This window comes from Erpetoichthys calabaricus, chromosome 16 (genome assembly GCF_900747795.2).
Source record: "Erpetoichthys calabaricus chromosome 16, fErpCal1.3, whole genome shotgun sequence".
NCBI lineage: Eukaryota > Metazoa > Chordata > Cladistia > Polypteriformes > Polypteridae > Erpetoichthys > Erpetoichthys calabaricus.
The window spans coordinates 79,823,006-79,839,162 of NC_041409.2; the positions used below are offsets into that span (position 1 = coordinate 79,823,006).

General features: G+C 43.7%; 1 protein-coding gene across 4 annotated transcripts in view; it reads left to right on the forward strand.

The window, feature by feature from the left end:
* The window catches only part of mdga2a (MAM domain containing glycosylphosphatidylinositol anchor 2a), a 379,952-nt gene that overhangs the window by 123,807 nt on the left and 239,988 nt on the right, over positions 1-16,157 (forward strand). For all 4 annotated transcript variants that reach the window (XM_028821620.2, XM_028821618.2, XM_028821621.2 and 1 more), the window contains exon 2: positions 1,439-1,578. In XM_028821620.2, the coding sequence (XP_028677453.1) occupies positions 1,439-1,578 (140 nt within the window). The remainder of the gene's footprint in view (positions 1-1,438; positions 1,579-16,157) is intronic.

Here is a 16,157-nt window from a genome sequence, read left to right on the forward strand (position 1 = left end):
AAGTGGGCATCGTAGGCACAGGTGATACTAGTGTAAAATGAGAGTCCTGGCATGTACTGCTCTTCACTTATGGATGTGCCACTCACAGTGGGTACAACCTTGACTTGTGTTAATACCCAATAGAGTGGGCACATTTGACACCAGTGTTAAACGAGGGTCCTGGAAGTTTCTTTTATACACCGTGGCTGTGCCATTAACTGTAGGTAGAACCTTGACTAGTGTTAATAAGTACTGTAAATGATATCATGGGCATGGGTGATGCCAGTGTAAGATAGGTGGGTTCCTGGCATGTGCTGTTTTGCAGTATTGCTGTGTTATTAACAGTGCACAGAATGTTGACTTGTGTTAATAAGTAACTCTAAGTGCTTGCCCAATATTATGGGCATGGGTATACCAATGTAAAATGGGTGTGTTCTTGGCATGTGCTGTTCTGAGCTCTGACCATGCCATTCACAGTAGGTAGAACCTTGACTTGCGTTAATAAGATCTATAAATGATACCCGATACTATGGGCATGGCTGATGCCAGTGTAAGATAGGTGGGTTCCTGGCGTGTGCTGTTTCACACTTTAGCTGAGTCTTTGACAGTGCATGGAATGTTGCTTGCATTACTAAGTAATTGTAAACGATGCCCGATATTGTGGGCATTGGTGATGCCAGTGTAAAATGAGAGGGGTACTGGCACATGCTGCTGTGCATTCTGGCTGTAGAACCTTGACTTGTGTTAATAAATACTGTAAATGATACCCGATATTATGGGCATGGCTGATGCCAGTGTAAGATTGGTGGTCCCTGGCATGTGCTGTTTCACAGTGTTGCTGTGTCATTGACAGTGCATGGAATGTTGACTTGCATTAATAAATAATTATAAGTGATGCCCGATATTGTGGGCATGGGAGATACCAGTGTAAAATGGGTTGGGGCCCTGGCATGTGCTGCTCTGTACTCCGGCCATGCCATTCACAGTGGGTAACACCTTGGTTTGAGTTAATAAGGTCTATAAGTGATACCTGATATTGTGAGTGTGAGTAAAATGGGGGTCCTGGCATGTGCTGCTTCACACTATGGCTGTGCCAATCACAGTGAGTGGGTTCTCAAAGTCGGTATTATCAGCCCTGGTGTCAGTAAGAGGAGCGTGTGCCCCTCATTCAATTGGGCACAGCACTAATTGACACTTTTGGGCAAAGTCCTGGCCTATTCTGCCCACCACTGCAGAAAGATCTGCTGCTAGGGTCCTGTTTGGTGCTCCTCAGCAGTACGAGCAGTGACATTGAATGTGGGTGAGGGTGGGTGGGATTGTGTTCCATGATCAGTGGCAGCCATAGTGAAGGAGCCCTTGCTATATACTGCTTGGCTGTGCCAGCCTCATTTCCAGTATATGTTGCTCTATTCTCTTCAGAACGATGCCATGCTCTCTGTCTGTGTCCTTTTGTCCCCAGCTCCTCCCACGGTGCGCATCGTGCACTCCGGACAAGCCTGCAACATTGAAGAGGAGCGCTTCACGGAGCGGGTCTACACCATAAGGGAGGGCGAGATCCTGGAGCTAACCTGTCTGGTGACTGGACACCCGCGCCCCCAGGTGAGTATGCCACTCAGACTTACTATGAGATCCTATGAGTAGGACCCTGACTGCAGTTTTGGCAAAGAGCGGCTGAGATTTACAGGAGTCAAGCACCACTTTTACACTTTTACCAAGGACTCTCAGGTCTGCTCCCTATCTGGAGGGTAAGCCCCCTCTACCCGGCGCCCAGCGCCACATGACAGAAGGAACCCAGGGGATGAATAAGCGAGCGGCACTTTAAAATCAATCTAATTATCAGCAGCGTGCTTCAAGGTGGCACTTTGATTGCATCTTCTTATTGCCTTCGTCTCTGCGGCCAATTAAAGATAATTAACTCGAGTTGGAATGTTTAAAGCCATTTGGAGGTGTACGATTGAAATTAATAAAAACACACGCGCCACTGTTGGCGCTGAAGTGAGGCCTACATTGAACCTGGTGCCAGTCATCATAGGTGCCGGTTAACATTATATACCATCAGATCTTAAAACGGCAAAATGTTCATCTGCTGTAGGTGAGTGCAGTGGAGTGGGGGCGCGTGTGGAGTCAAAGGAATAATTATACAATTACAATTACAATTACAATACAATCTATTTTTGTATAGCCCAAAATCACACAAGAAGTGCCGCAATGGGGTTTAACAGACCCTGCCATTTGACAGCCCCCCAGCCTTGACCCTCTAAAAAGACAAGGAAAAACTCCCCAAAAAAACCCTAGTAGGGAAAAAAATGGAAGAACCCTTGGAAAGGCAGTTCAGAGAGAGACCCCTTTCCAGGTAGGTTGGGCATACAGTGGGGTGTCACAAAAAAGGGATAAATACAATACAAAACACAGAACAGAACAGAACACAAGTAATCCTCACTACAATATCATTTTGATTTGATATACGTTATTAATCCCCGAGGGGAAACGTTCAGAGTGCGTGGTCAGCCATTGTACAGAACCCCAGAGCAACTGTCAAGTTAAGAGCCTTGCTTGGGGGTCCAACAGAGTAGGATCCCTTCTGGCAGTAACAGGATTTGAAATGGCGACCTTCCTGATACCAGCGCAGATCCTTAGCCACAGAACCACCAGTCCACCCTTTGGCTGTAGTGGACATGAGCACTGCTGTGGTGGCCACTCTCTTGGGAAATGAAATGGACACCTTACAGTTGTGCACCTTGACCACTAGAGGCTGTTGTCTTATCTACTGAGCACACAAGGGGTTGGGCGCCGAAAAGGTCACTGTTATATCCGGCTTCATTCATTTTTTGTATTTCTCGTTTTCGCCTCAAATTCTATTGCGGTTTTATTTCATGGAGAATTTCCTTGGGTTTATTTTGTCTTTATTATTTAACCTCCTTGGTGTTAACCCTTAGTGGGACTTGGAATTCAAAGTAACTACAGTTAAACCCGAGTTAGACTTGGAGTGACGCTTTTCAGTGTTAAACCAAATAACTCTCTGCTGCCATCTAGTGGATAAATTAACCAATAATCATGCTTTTAAAAAACAAATATCATGAATTTTTCAATGTGTTCTGTCACTCGATCAATATTCATGAGTGGGGTGAAGCCTTCAACCAAAGGTGTAAACAAGAAGCTGTAAAACCAGTTTTAGCACAAACTGAACTTTTAGTTGAATCAAGTGACAGTGATAATGGTGTGAATTGGTTGTCTGTGAAACTGGTGCATACACCACAGGACAACTGAACCGCCATGATACGCCTGGTGAATTATGAGCCAGTTTTAGTTGAATTAAACGACAGTGATGACACTTGAATCGGTCAACAGATGTCGACACGGATAGCGAAACTGATGGATACGGCATTGCATGTCCATGCCTGGTGAATTCAGTCCCGTGAAGGTTCACTGTGGTGCAAATAGCTTGGTGGCAAAAAAAAAAAGCTTAGTTTTGTGGAACTTGACTTGCTTGTATGGAATGTTTTTTTGATTTCAATAAATTCAAAATAATGTTAAAAAATGCCAAATGATTATTGTTTTGCTTTGGTAGAGTAATATGTTGCTCTACTTTCCCCTATTGTATTATTAATAAGTAGCCTTTGTCAGAATGCCTAATCTCACAGACTTACCACTATTTATAAGGTATTATAGTATATAACTTATGATAATAATAATTCATTACATTTATATAGCGCTTTTGTCAGTACTCAAAGCGCTATCCACACTGGGAGGAACCGGGAAGCGAACCCACAATCTTCTTACTGCAAAGCAGCAGCACTACCACTGCGCCACCACCTTACTTTCTATATCTGTAGGCAATTAGGTGTAGTAAAAAGACAAGCAGGAATTAAGTTACACATAAAACAACGTATTATTGGTAATATTCATAAATAATAACAATATGCAAAGTACATTTGAATATTGGCAACCATACAACCTGATTAAATGATGATGTGTACAGGTGCTGGTCATAAAATTAGAATATCATGACAAAGTTGATTTATTTCAGTAATTCTATTCAAAAAGTGAAACTTGTATATTAGTATCATTCATTACACACAGACTGATGTATTTCAAATGTTTATTTCTTTTAATGTTGATGATTATAACTGACAACTAATGAAAGTCCCAAATTCAGTATCTCGGAAAATTAGAATATCAATTAAGACCAATGCAAAAAAAGGATTTTAGAAATGTTGGCCAACTGAAAGGTATGAACATGAAAAGTATGAGCATGTACAGCACTCAATATTTAGTTGGGGCTCCTTTGGCCTGGATTACTGCAGCAATGCGGCGTGGCATGGAGTCGATCAGTCTGTGGCACTGCTCAGGTGTTATGAGAGCCCATGTTGCTCTGATAGTGGCCTTCAGCTCTTCTGAATTGTTGGGTCTGGCGTATGGCATCTTCCTCTTCACAATACCCCATAGATTTTCTATGGGGTTAAGGTCAGGCGAGTTTGCTGGCCAATCAAGAACAGGGGATACCATGGTCCTTAAACCAGGTACTGGTAGCTTTGGCACTGTGTGCAGGTGCCAGGTCCTGTTGGGAAAATGAAATCTGCATCTCCATAAAGTTCGTCAGCCGCAGGAAGCATGAAGTGCTCTAAAACTTCCTGGTAGACGGCTGCATTGACCTTGGACCTCAGAAAACACAATGGACCAACACCAGCAGATGACATGGCACCCCAAACCATCATTGACTGTGGAAACTTTACACTGGACCTCAAGCAACGTGAATTCTGTGCCTCTCCTCTCTTCCTCCAGACTTGGGGACCTTCATTTCCAAAGGAAATGCAAAATTTACTTTCATCAGAGAACATAACTTTGGACCACTCAGCAGCAGTCCAGTCCTTTTTGTCTTTAACCCAGGCGAGACGCTTCTGACGCTGTCTCTTGTTCAAGAGTCGCTTGACACAAGGAATGCGACAGCTGAAACCCATGTCTTGCATACGTCTGTGTGTGGTGGTTCTTGAAGCACTGACTCCAGCTGCAGTCCACTCTTTGTGAATCTCCTCCACATCTTCGAATGGGTTTTGTTTCACAATCCTCTCCAGGGTGCGGTTATCCCTATTGCTTGTACACTTTTTTCTACCACATCTTGTCCTTCCCTTCGCCTCTCTATTAATGTGCTTGGACACAGAGCTCTGTGAACAGCCAGCCTCTTTAGCAATGACCTTTTGTGTCTTGCCCTCCTTGTGCAAGGTGTCAATGGTCGTCTTTTGGACAACTGTCAAGTCAGCAGTCTTCCCCATGATTGTGTAGCCTACAGAACTTGACTGAGAGACCATTTAAAGGCTTTTGCAGGTGTTTTGAGTTAATTAGTTGATTAGAGTGTGGCACCAGGTGTCTTCAATATTGAACCTTTTCACAATATTCTAATTTTCCGAGATACTGAATTTGGGACTTTCATTAGTTGTCAGTTATAATCATCAACATTAAAAGAAATAAACATTTGATTAAACATCAGTCTGTGTGTAATGAATGAATCTAATATACAAGTTTCACTTTTTGAATGGAATTACTGAAATAAATCAACTTTGTCATGATATTCTAATTTTATGACCAGCACCTGTAGATTCAGACAGCACACAGACTTGTAGTTATTTAAAATGTCTCTAGTTAAGGCATCATTGGTGCTCAGCTTTCTTCAGAACAGGCAGTATGCCTGTTCCAATATGGCTGCTAAACTGCGGTCTCCATTGTGTTGTCCTTTCAGTTCATGGTGTGATGGTCTTCATCAGTTGTTGGTTAGTAACAGAGAGATACTTCTTCATCATATGTTGGTTGGTAAGAGAGAGAGATTGTGAGGTTAATTAAGCACGTACATTTATAGATGTTCTGTCCAACCCCTAGAGCCAATAGGACATCATGGTACTTAAAAGCTTCTGATCCAAGCCAATTCCAAACAGCCATACTCCAGACCAATGGGGGAAATAGAACATCTCAACACCTGCCCCCAAACCATATGTTAACATAACCGGGGGTTGAAAGACTCTAGCAGAGAAACACTCGCCAAACTGGTTTAAGGCACATCCTCTCCTAACTCTGTTGTAAAATTCAAAGAAACGTTTCAAAGAATTCGTAAAGGGGTGGCAAACACGAATGCCTCTCACCAAAGTAACACTAAATTACATTGCTTTGCCTAAATTACAAATAAAAACATACAAAATATTTATCAAGTTATATGCAAAATCTCACATCACCACAATTATGATGAAGTAGAAGGCCAAGAAAGATGTTAGCCTCCTAAGCAAGAGTTGTTGATGCAACTGCAACATCTTCACCTGTTGCACTGACTGACTGCATTCGGGAAATTAATCATTGGATGACAGATCATTTTTTACAACTCAATCCTGATTAAACAGAAATCTTATTAGTTGGTACCAAATCTGTCCTCTCTACCCTTTGTGGGCTAAAAATTGACGGGATCCTGGTTGAACCCTCAGCATCAGTCTGTAATTTGGGTGTCATCTTTGATCGGCTTCTTACTTTTCAACCACACATTAGCTCAATAGTTCAGACAGCTGTTATCATCTCTGTAACATTGCTCATCTGCATTCTTTCCTCGGTGTGAAGGATACTGAAACACCGATTCATGTTTTCATCATAACCCGTCTGGACTATAGCAATGCTTTGATTTATGGACTCCCGACTAAAAATTTCAATAGATTACAGTATGTTTAGAATTCTGCTGCTCATTTACTTATACAAACTAAAAAATCTGCTTACATCACTCCTGTCCTCTATGATTTACATTGGTTACCAGTTTGTTCAAGAATCAAATATAAAATTATTCTTCTCACCTTTAAAGACCTTCATGGTTTATCCCACGGGTGTCGAACTCCGGTCCTGGAGGGCCTCAGTGACTGCAGGTTTTCATTCTAAGCACCTTCTTCATTAGTGACCCATTTTTGCTGCTAATTAACTTCTTTTGCCTTAGTTTTAATTAACTTGACTCAGACCCCTTAGTTGTCCCTTTTTCCTTAATTAGCAGCCAAACAATAATGAGCCACAAAACAAGGCGTCACATGACCAGCTCACCTGTGCCCATCACACAAAATCTGAAATTAAAGAAAGGTGAAGGTCTCAGTAAGGTTGATCTGCTCAGCTCACCACCACATCTTGACGGTGTTCTTAGAAAAAACAGAAAATCAACAGTTTTAGAAATGTCTGCTGTGGTAGAATGAGAGCAGCAACCAGCCATGGAATTAAATAACGGGCTTAATTAACAGCAAGAATCAGCTTCTCATTATGAGATTGGTCGGAGTGAATTTGGTTGGAGTTCGTGATACCACTTTAGCTGGTCATCTGTCGGCTCGTTTCACATCTCATTTCTGTTTGGTTGTCATTTAGTGAAGAAAGGAATAAGTGCAGAGGACTGAATCCTTAAAAACCGTGCGATTAAAATGAAGGGTAAAGGAGTTAATGAGCAGTGAAAACTGGTCACTGATTAGGAAAAGGGTTAGAATGAATACTTGCAACCACTGCGGCCCTCCAGGCCCGGAGTTCGACACCCCTGGTTTAGCCCCTCATTATCTGTCTGAGCTGCTGCTTCCTTACACTGCTGCCTGTGCATTATGATCTTCGGACGCTAACTTACTCACTGTACCTAAATACAGGTTAGTAACTATGGGGGGGCAGAGCTTTCAGTGTGATAGCCCCTAAAATTTGGAATGCTCGTCCTCTCAGTCTTCGCGAGGAAAAATCTATTATTAATTTCAAACTCCTGTTAAAAACACATCTTTTCAATGATTATAATTCTTCTTCTGTATGTAATTTCTACTGTCTTGTTAATGTGTTTATTGAATTGTAAAGTGTCCTTGAGTGTATGAAAGGCAGTTCATAAATGAAACATTATTATTATTATTAAGAGTGGCGTTTAGGGGTGGCAAGTAGGCCCCACGCTTTTGAGGTCTGCGTGTCCCGTTCGAGCGGATTTGTCAAGTTACATTCTCCAGTTATAGTTTGATAAAATTTAGCTGAATACTGTAATGAGAAAATCCGGTGTATGTTTAACATTATTTTTTTTAAATTTATGCGCAAGTTGATACAGTCCACACATACCAGTAACAGGGTTTGACGTAACCGGCCCTGCGTGGGGTTGGTCGGCCCTAAGCCCCGCAACACTCCTAAGGCCACCTCTGCTCCTAAGCACTTTTCGCAATGCAGCGACTGTCGCTTGTGGGAGTCGCTAGGCTGTGCGCCGCGGTAGAATTCAATAACACAAGGGACACGTCAATCGTGCAGATCAGGCATTGACATTTTTCCCTCACGTGCTCAAGCAACAGAAAAAATATTATTAAGAAAAACAGGCAAAGAAGCCTTGTCTACTGTCCTGACTGCAATATCGGGGTCTGTGCTGATGACTGTCTCAACACGTGTCACACAAAGGACGTGTCCTAAATCTGCATCAGGACCGCGGTGGAAACTCGACATACTGTTCCTACTGCAATTTATGTGGACGATTTAGTATTTACATGTTTCTGTTACACGTAATGTTCTGTTCTGTGTATTGTACTGTATTTACCCCCCTTCTCTTTGACACCCACTGCCCGCCCAACCTACCTGGAGAGGGGTCTCTCTTTGAACTGCCTTTCCCGAGGTTTCTTCCATTTTTTTCCCTACAAGGGTTTTTTTGGGAGTTTTTTCTTGTCTTCTTAGCAGAGGGTCAAGGCCTGTTAAAGCCCATTGCAGAACTCCTTGAGTGATTTTGGGCTATACAAAAATAAATTATAATTGTAATAACATTATTTTCTTGTTGGAAAAAAATCGACGTTTTTGGCTCTGGGATAAACATAATGCGAAGGATCATAAAATTGTTGACTAGATTTTCCCGGCATAGTGGTACAGTCACCATGTGGCTTACTGCTTTGCATATTGGCCACTCGAGGGCACAGCTGTATCTGTGAGGTCACGCGGTGAGCCTCCTTCAGGCGTTCAGCTCCTGGCCACCAGGGGGTACACTTGTATCTACTGTGTAAAGATGGCATTGAGTCACTCAAGCTCAGGTTCAAGCAGTGCCACTTACTGGGGGTGTTGAGGAGGCAGTGCTAGAAGCCTCCAGGTTTACTGTCACAAAAAGTTTTCAGAACCTTCACCTTATACACATTTTTGTTAAGTAACAGCCTTATGTTCAAATCGTTTAAATTCTTTTATTTTTGCTTTGCACGATCACCCACTATAACCTGTCGTCTATGGGGGACGAGCGTAAGATTTAGATTCGTCATAAAATTTCGATCTTCAGTTTTCGAATTTTTTAGGGTCCTGTGATACTGAAAATATTGATATCTCGATGCTGGGTGTGTGTGTCTATCTGTGTGTTACGGTTTTTAGAGCTAAAACGGGGGGACAGAAAAATGCCAAACTCGAAACGTACGCCTGTTATGAGATGACTATGGGCTGATTAGTTTTTGAGGCAAATCGTGCAAGAGAAAGAGGCGCTCAAGAGGATCCCTTAGATACCTTAATTCTACAATTAATTATGAGTTCTTCTCGTTAATTGCTATTGTAATGACTTATTTTATGATCAGGAAGATCAGCATCAGAGTGGCAAATAATTACTGAAGTGTTCTAGAAGAGTTCGGGTAACTTGGTTCCTAAAGCTTTACGCTCGCCTACTGACGCTCATGTCCAAAATTTTTTTAACCATATCAAGCTATCTCAATACCCCTGAATGACAAAGAGAAAAGAGGATGTTAGACATTTTTACAAAATTATTAAAAATTAAAAACTGAACTATCCCATTGGCACAAGTATTCAGATCCTTTACTCAGTACTTAGTTGAAGCCCCCTTGCCAGCAGAGATTCTTCTTGGTTCTGACGCGACAAACTTCACACACCTGGATTTGGGGATCTTCTGCCCCTCTCTGGCTGGATGGAGACTCCTGGTGGACAGCTATTTGCAGGTCTCTCTAAAATTAAAGGCCAACTATGACACATGCGCCACGTTTTGTGTCGTTATGGTCTCTACCCATGATTTCATGTGAGTGTATGATCAAGTATTTGACCGACATACACATGTATAGTATGGATCTGGGCATGGATGTTAATTTTGCAGGTGCCCACATTTTTCTCTGCCTCTGAATTCATTCCGTGGTGTTGCTGACTACACAACACCCGATAGCCGAGAATTGGGGGCCTTCACATTACAAAGAAGCTCTCTCAGATTCTAAAACAGAAACTCCCACCAGCTCGGCAGATAGGAAAACTGTGGAGCTGCACCGGTGGGCTTCTGTTTGTGTGATGCTGGGCTGGCTGTGCTTTGGATTGTTACAGCACGCCATTATGGCCACAGAATGTGACCGTACCGTCCTGTGCATCACTTTCTAATAGTGGGATGTGGCCTCTAGGGGGTGCTGTTGAGGCCACTGTCAAACCCAGATGCCCACCCGTTCCACCAGCTGAACACTGGTCCAACTCGCCTGTTAAGACTTTGATTTACTTCTAGGCCGCAAACAAGAACAAGAGACACCAGGTTAGAGCTCCACCTGTTGGCTGCTGGTGTCCCTGCAGTCTTAAAGATGAATTTTGCTCTTAAAGGACCAGAACACCATTGCAATCCTTAGCTGGGGCACCACGTGCACCCATACCCCCCCCCCCCCCCCAGCATCCTGACTCCAGTCTCCTTCTCAGTTCTTGCTGGCCCATGACATCTAGAAAGAAGGGGGAAAGGTTTAGGATTAGGGTTAGGGGTTAGGCTTAGGGTTAGCCTTCTGTCTCATCTCTCCTGCAGGTGCATTCTGGGTTTTTAAGATGTTTTCCATGTATTATGTTGTGGTCAGATTGGTTAGATACCATACTGGCAAGTCTCAGCCTGCGGCACTCTCAGACCCAGTGAAGCGGTGCATTGTGGGAGGGCGGTCTGATTGGTGCCAAGTCTCTCCGGCACTGAGCTCAATGTGGCGTTTTCATTACACTCACACTTTCAGATTAGCAGGCCGCTCAGGAATCCTCTCCATAGACAGATGTCACATAAGCTCTTAATCTTTAGGCAAATATGGCAACATCAGGGAGGGTGTGGAATGGGAGGGGAGGGGGGGGGGTATGGGAGACAGTTAACCTTCGCAGTTGGCAGGGTGTCCATGTTAATGCCAACAAACAGAGGAGGGCGAAGGGTCAATGAGGGGCAGACAACGAGGGTCATATTGAGCAGCTCACATCTTGCTTGGCTCCTGCATATGGGCATCTGTGCTGTGCCTTGGCCTGCCTGGCATGATCTTCATGTGGAAAGGCTCATACTGTGCTTGGCATGTCCTGTAGGGATATAATAACAATGTCTTAATTTCCTGTTCTCTGGATTTTAGTGGCCTGAAGATTTTATCATTCATTCATTAATTTTTCCGACCCTCTTAACCCAACACCTGCTTGCTGAAGGGCTATAGTATACTGGGCAGCAGCGCTGACCAGAGCTTTGAAGCCACCCCTGGATGCTGCAGGACCAATTTAGTGGGGGCACATCCATGCAGCTACACAGAAAGGTTATCTGTGACTGTGCAAAATAATGGAGTTATAGCCATAGCACTTACCTGACATTTGGAAAAGAAATGTGACATGGCGCCACCTCAGCATTTGTGCTTCCATGATTTCACACTTTGAAGACTGCAGCAGCGGCCTATGGCGTTAGTGAGTTATTTCAAATACAACCCACTGCTTTGAACTGTTTTTGTGAATTATTCCCCTTTTTTATGCTTTATTAGAATTACTGGATTTTCAGTTTTAAAGGTTCATAGACGGTAATCTCCACATATAGCTACAGGGGGCAACACTGAGCTGCTCCACACCTGTGCGCTTGTGAAGTGTGAGCTCCCTCCCTGCATCCCCTCTGTCACACTTATCACCTGAGCCCCTCCCCTCACCCATCAGCCCCGCCCTCTCACCATAAGATTCTCATTCACACTCACAGACACACACACACCAGCACACACGCACACATGCTCCCAAAGCTCAATATCAGAGCTTCTCCTCTCTTTTCTGCATTTAGTGTGACAGCTCATAAAGAAAGAAACTGCTGTCCAACCTCGATTAGCCAACTCGATCGATCAGCAGAGCACCTTACTTGACGTGACAAATTGAGTGATGATGGAGGACAGTTATGACAAGTAAGTAATTACACCTTATTTGCCAGGTACACTCTTTCATATATATATATATATATATATATATATATATATATATACAGTATATATACAGGCTGATATGCAGATTCATTTTTGGGGCGCCATCCCCATTTACTTAAAGGTTTGAACAAAAACAATGCATGGCAGCATTCAAAAGAAACAAAACTGCTGCCACAGTAACACTCTGGCTAAGTCGGTCTGAGTGGCTTCTTCACTTCTTAGGATTTAGAGCTGCTTTGCTCAGGTCGCTTGGACAAGAAGTGAAGCCTCCTGCCGGTCAGTCGTACTTTTATGGCAGATCGACCAGAAGCAGCAGAGCAGTCACTGAGCAGTTTCTGGGCACTGTGGAGGAAGAAGAAGACAGGATAGTTGGCAGCAAAGCCCCCTTTTAGCTTAGGGTGGTATCACAAACCTGAGAGGAACTTAGAGGGTGACCCTCTGACATGCATGAGTGATTATATATACACTGTATATTGCTGGACAGGGCCGTAGAAGGTCCTTAACCCATCAGCAGGACCGGTATCTGCCCCCTTGGTGGAAGGACGAACAGGATGAGCACTGCCAGAGCTCTACAAAATGACCTCCAACAACGTTGTCAGGCATGCATATAAGCACGTGGGAGCCATACAAATTACTGAGTACGATATGGAGTTGCTGCAATGAAATTTCGGCAAAATGAACTAGCCTGCCGCATCATTTTATCCCTTTGATTTTCGGGGTGTCTTTGAATTCAGTCCTCTGTTGGTCATTTTCATTTCCATCATATGATGTGGCATCCTGTCGTTCCTAACACATTACCCAGTCCTTATCAGTAGAGATATCCAGCAGGATTTTTTTCCCTTTGAGATATGATATGTTTTCAAAGTGTTCCTTTAAATTTTTTGAGCAGTTTATATATATATAAGTCCCAACACACGTTTATTTACAACTATTTACAAGTAAATAAATTGCACAAACCCAGTGCTTCAGCACCAATCACCCCCAAAGTCCAGGCCTCTTTCCACACTGCCTTTCCTTCAGACCGCCTCCTTCTCTCCTTCCAGACCTCGTCCTCTTCCACCGGACTCCAGCCCTGAATGAAGGGAGGCGGCCCCTTTTATTATCCCCTGGATGTGCTCCAGGTGTGCTCCGGCAATCTTCCACCGACACGCCCCAGTGTGTCCCTGCTCCTCTTCTCCCCAGCACTTCCTGGTGTGGCAGAAGTGCTGAGGTCCAGGACTGCCAAGGCATCCAGGTGCCCCCTGGCAGTGACCATGGGTCCCTACAAGGTTGAGCGTCAAAGCTCTGCACCTGTGGCCCCCAAAGCAAGCAGGGCGGTTGACCCCCTCATGGTCTGGAGGCACGGTCTACTCCAGGCACGGTCTGCTCCAGCACGTCACAAGAGGTAAAGCAATTCGGACGGATGCTGGTGGGTGAGTGAGGAGGGTCCTGCTGGGCTCCCCACTCCTGATTTCACGCTTCCTCCTCCACTCGGCCTGCAGACTCTGTCTCAGATTAGCGTGAATAAATCGCTCCTGCAAGCGAACTATGATACTTCGTGCGATGAGAGATGTTGTAAAATCAACTGGAATGTTCAAGATAATTATAGAAAAAAACCCAATCTAAATCTGTTAAGTAGTTCTCTTGTGAAAAGCGGACAGACATACAGACAGACAGACACTGGATTTTATATACAGTATATAGAGATATATAATACAGTACCTGCCAAATAATACAAAGAGTACACAACACGTGTTTTGCCCTATTTAGGGCTCATCACCTTTGTTTCCCCTTATGGAGATCGAATCTGGACGTCAGCGCCTGAGACAAATCCTCTGACGTTGCACCATGGCGGCTGGCTCACTTGATTAACAGGTGATCTTCAGATCAGAGTGTTACATTCATAGGTTTGAATCACAATCTGATGATTTGGATGGTTACCTACCAAGATGAGCCACAGTTAGGGCGAAACACATTGCAGCTCCAACAGGATCACGTATCTGCATCCTTCGATGTTTGATAAATGTGGTGAAGCAAATCATCAAACTTAACTGCTGACATGCAAATGGCTTCATGGTACTTTTCTTCATTCATTTCTCGTATAGGCAATGTAAGCGTCACATATTCTCTTTTTGTAAATGTTATGATACGTTGAAAGGTCTCATATACCAACTTCCATGTCACTGTTGCCATCTTGCACCTTCACAACAGCATCAGAATACAAAAAAATTGACAACACAGCAACACCGGACATTGTTTTCTCACCGTGATGATTTCTCACACTGCCACCTGGTGGAATCCCCCAGATTTACGTAAAGTATGCGCGCAAGTATAGACAGTACACTGCTTGTGTAGCAGCAGCATCCCCAGACTCACGCATCGTGTAGCATACACCCCTGGCCTAAGCAGAAATGATTTTAAGACTGAAGCCAAGGAACGCTTCTTTATGCAAAGACGTGTGGGACTTTGGAACAAACTACTGAGCCATAGATGTGAAGCAGAAACCTTGACAACCTTTAAGAAGAACCTGGATGAGACATTGAGACAGCTTGCTACAAGCTAACATTACAGGCTTGAACTCCATCCACTCATTCATGCCATGAACCCACTTAATCCATTTTAGTGGTGTATGAGGATAGAGTTATGGCACTATGAGTAGGGCTAACATCCTTTCATTGTTTTTCTGAGCTTTTATATCTACAAGGGGGTGCTTCTGTGTCACCTCTGACCCCAGATAAATACTAAAAAAGACTGACTGTAGTATTACTAAATAGCAGTTGTCATATTGTTGTTGTCATACGTATAGAGTACAGTTAAACAGTTTCTGGTGCCATGATAAGCAAGAATGCATTACCCCTGTTTCACACACGCACAAATGAACCACCTGCCTAATATGCTGTTGCTCCTCTGTGTGCTGCCAAAGCTGCTCTGACTCCCCCTGAGACGTGGGCTTTACAAGATCACTGAAAGTGTCCTGTGGTATCTGGCACCAGGATTTTATCAGCCGTTCTTCTTACTCCTGTAAGTTGTGAAGTGAAGCTGCTGTGGATCAGACTTGTTGTTCCAACATATCCCACAGATGCTTAATTGGATTGAGATCTGGGGGAATCCCGAGACCAAATTCATCATGTTCCTTAAATCAATCCCAAACAAATCCTGCAGTGTGGCAGGGTGCATTACCCTGCAGAAAGATGCCACTTCTGGCAGGGCCATGAAGGGGTATATTTGGTGTGTAATGACATTTAGGTAGGTGATAAGTGACAAATTAGCGTCCACATGAATGGCTGAACCCAGGGTTTCCCTGCCGAACATTGCTCAAAGCATTAAATTCCTTCCACCAGTTTGTTTTGTTCCCACAGTTCCATGTCTTCCCCTGGGAAATGACACATATGTAACTTGGCCATCCATTGATTCCATGTTCAATTGCCCATGGCCATTGTAGGAACTTTCAGTGGTGGACAGGGATTAACATGGGCACTCTTCCATTATCCCTGGGATGACTACGCAGTCCCACACTTCATATTGTTATACATTATTCCCAAAATCATCATTAAAAGGTCCTGTTAATTTGTGGCACAGTAGCCCCTTTGTTGGTTTGTACCAGACAGGGTAGCCTTCACTGAGTCTCTCACTTTGGTGAATCTTGGCCACTCAATACCTTGTCTGTGTTTTTTTCCTCCTTGTACCATTGTTAGTCACCACGTTTGACCATGAGCTCCCTACATGCGTTTTCATTTCAGAAATACTCTGACTTAGTCGTCTGGCCATAACGGTTTGCCCCTTATCAAAGTCACTCAGGACTTTATGGCTTCCCTTATCTTCTGCGTACCTAATGCCAGCTTACCATCTAATATATCCCTAACCTTGACATGCACCATTGTTACGAAAGTGGAGTGTAAGGAATATGTTGGCTCATTAGTGAACAATGGCTCAGTACTTGGAGCTACTACCTCAGTGATATGGCATCCTGGGCATACATCCCTTTCTCATAGTCTGACCATGTTGTCTGCTTGGGGTTTCCTCCCATATCTTAAAGAGATAAATGTTTGAGTAACTGGTTATCAC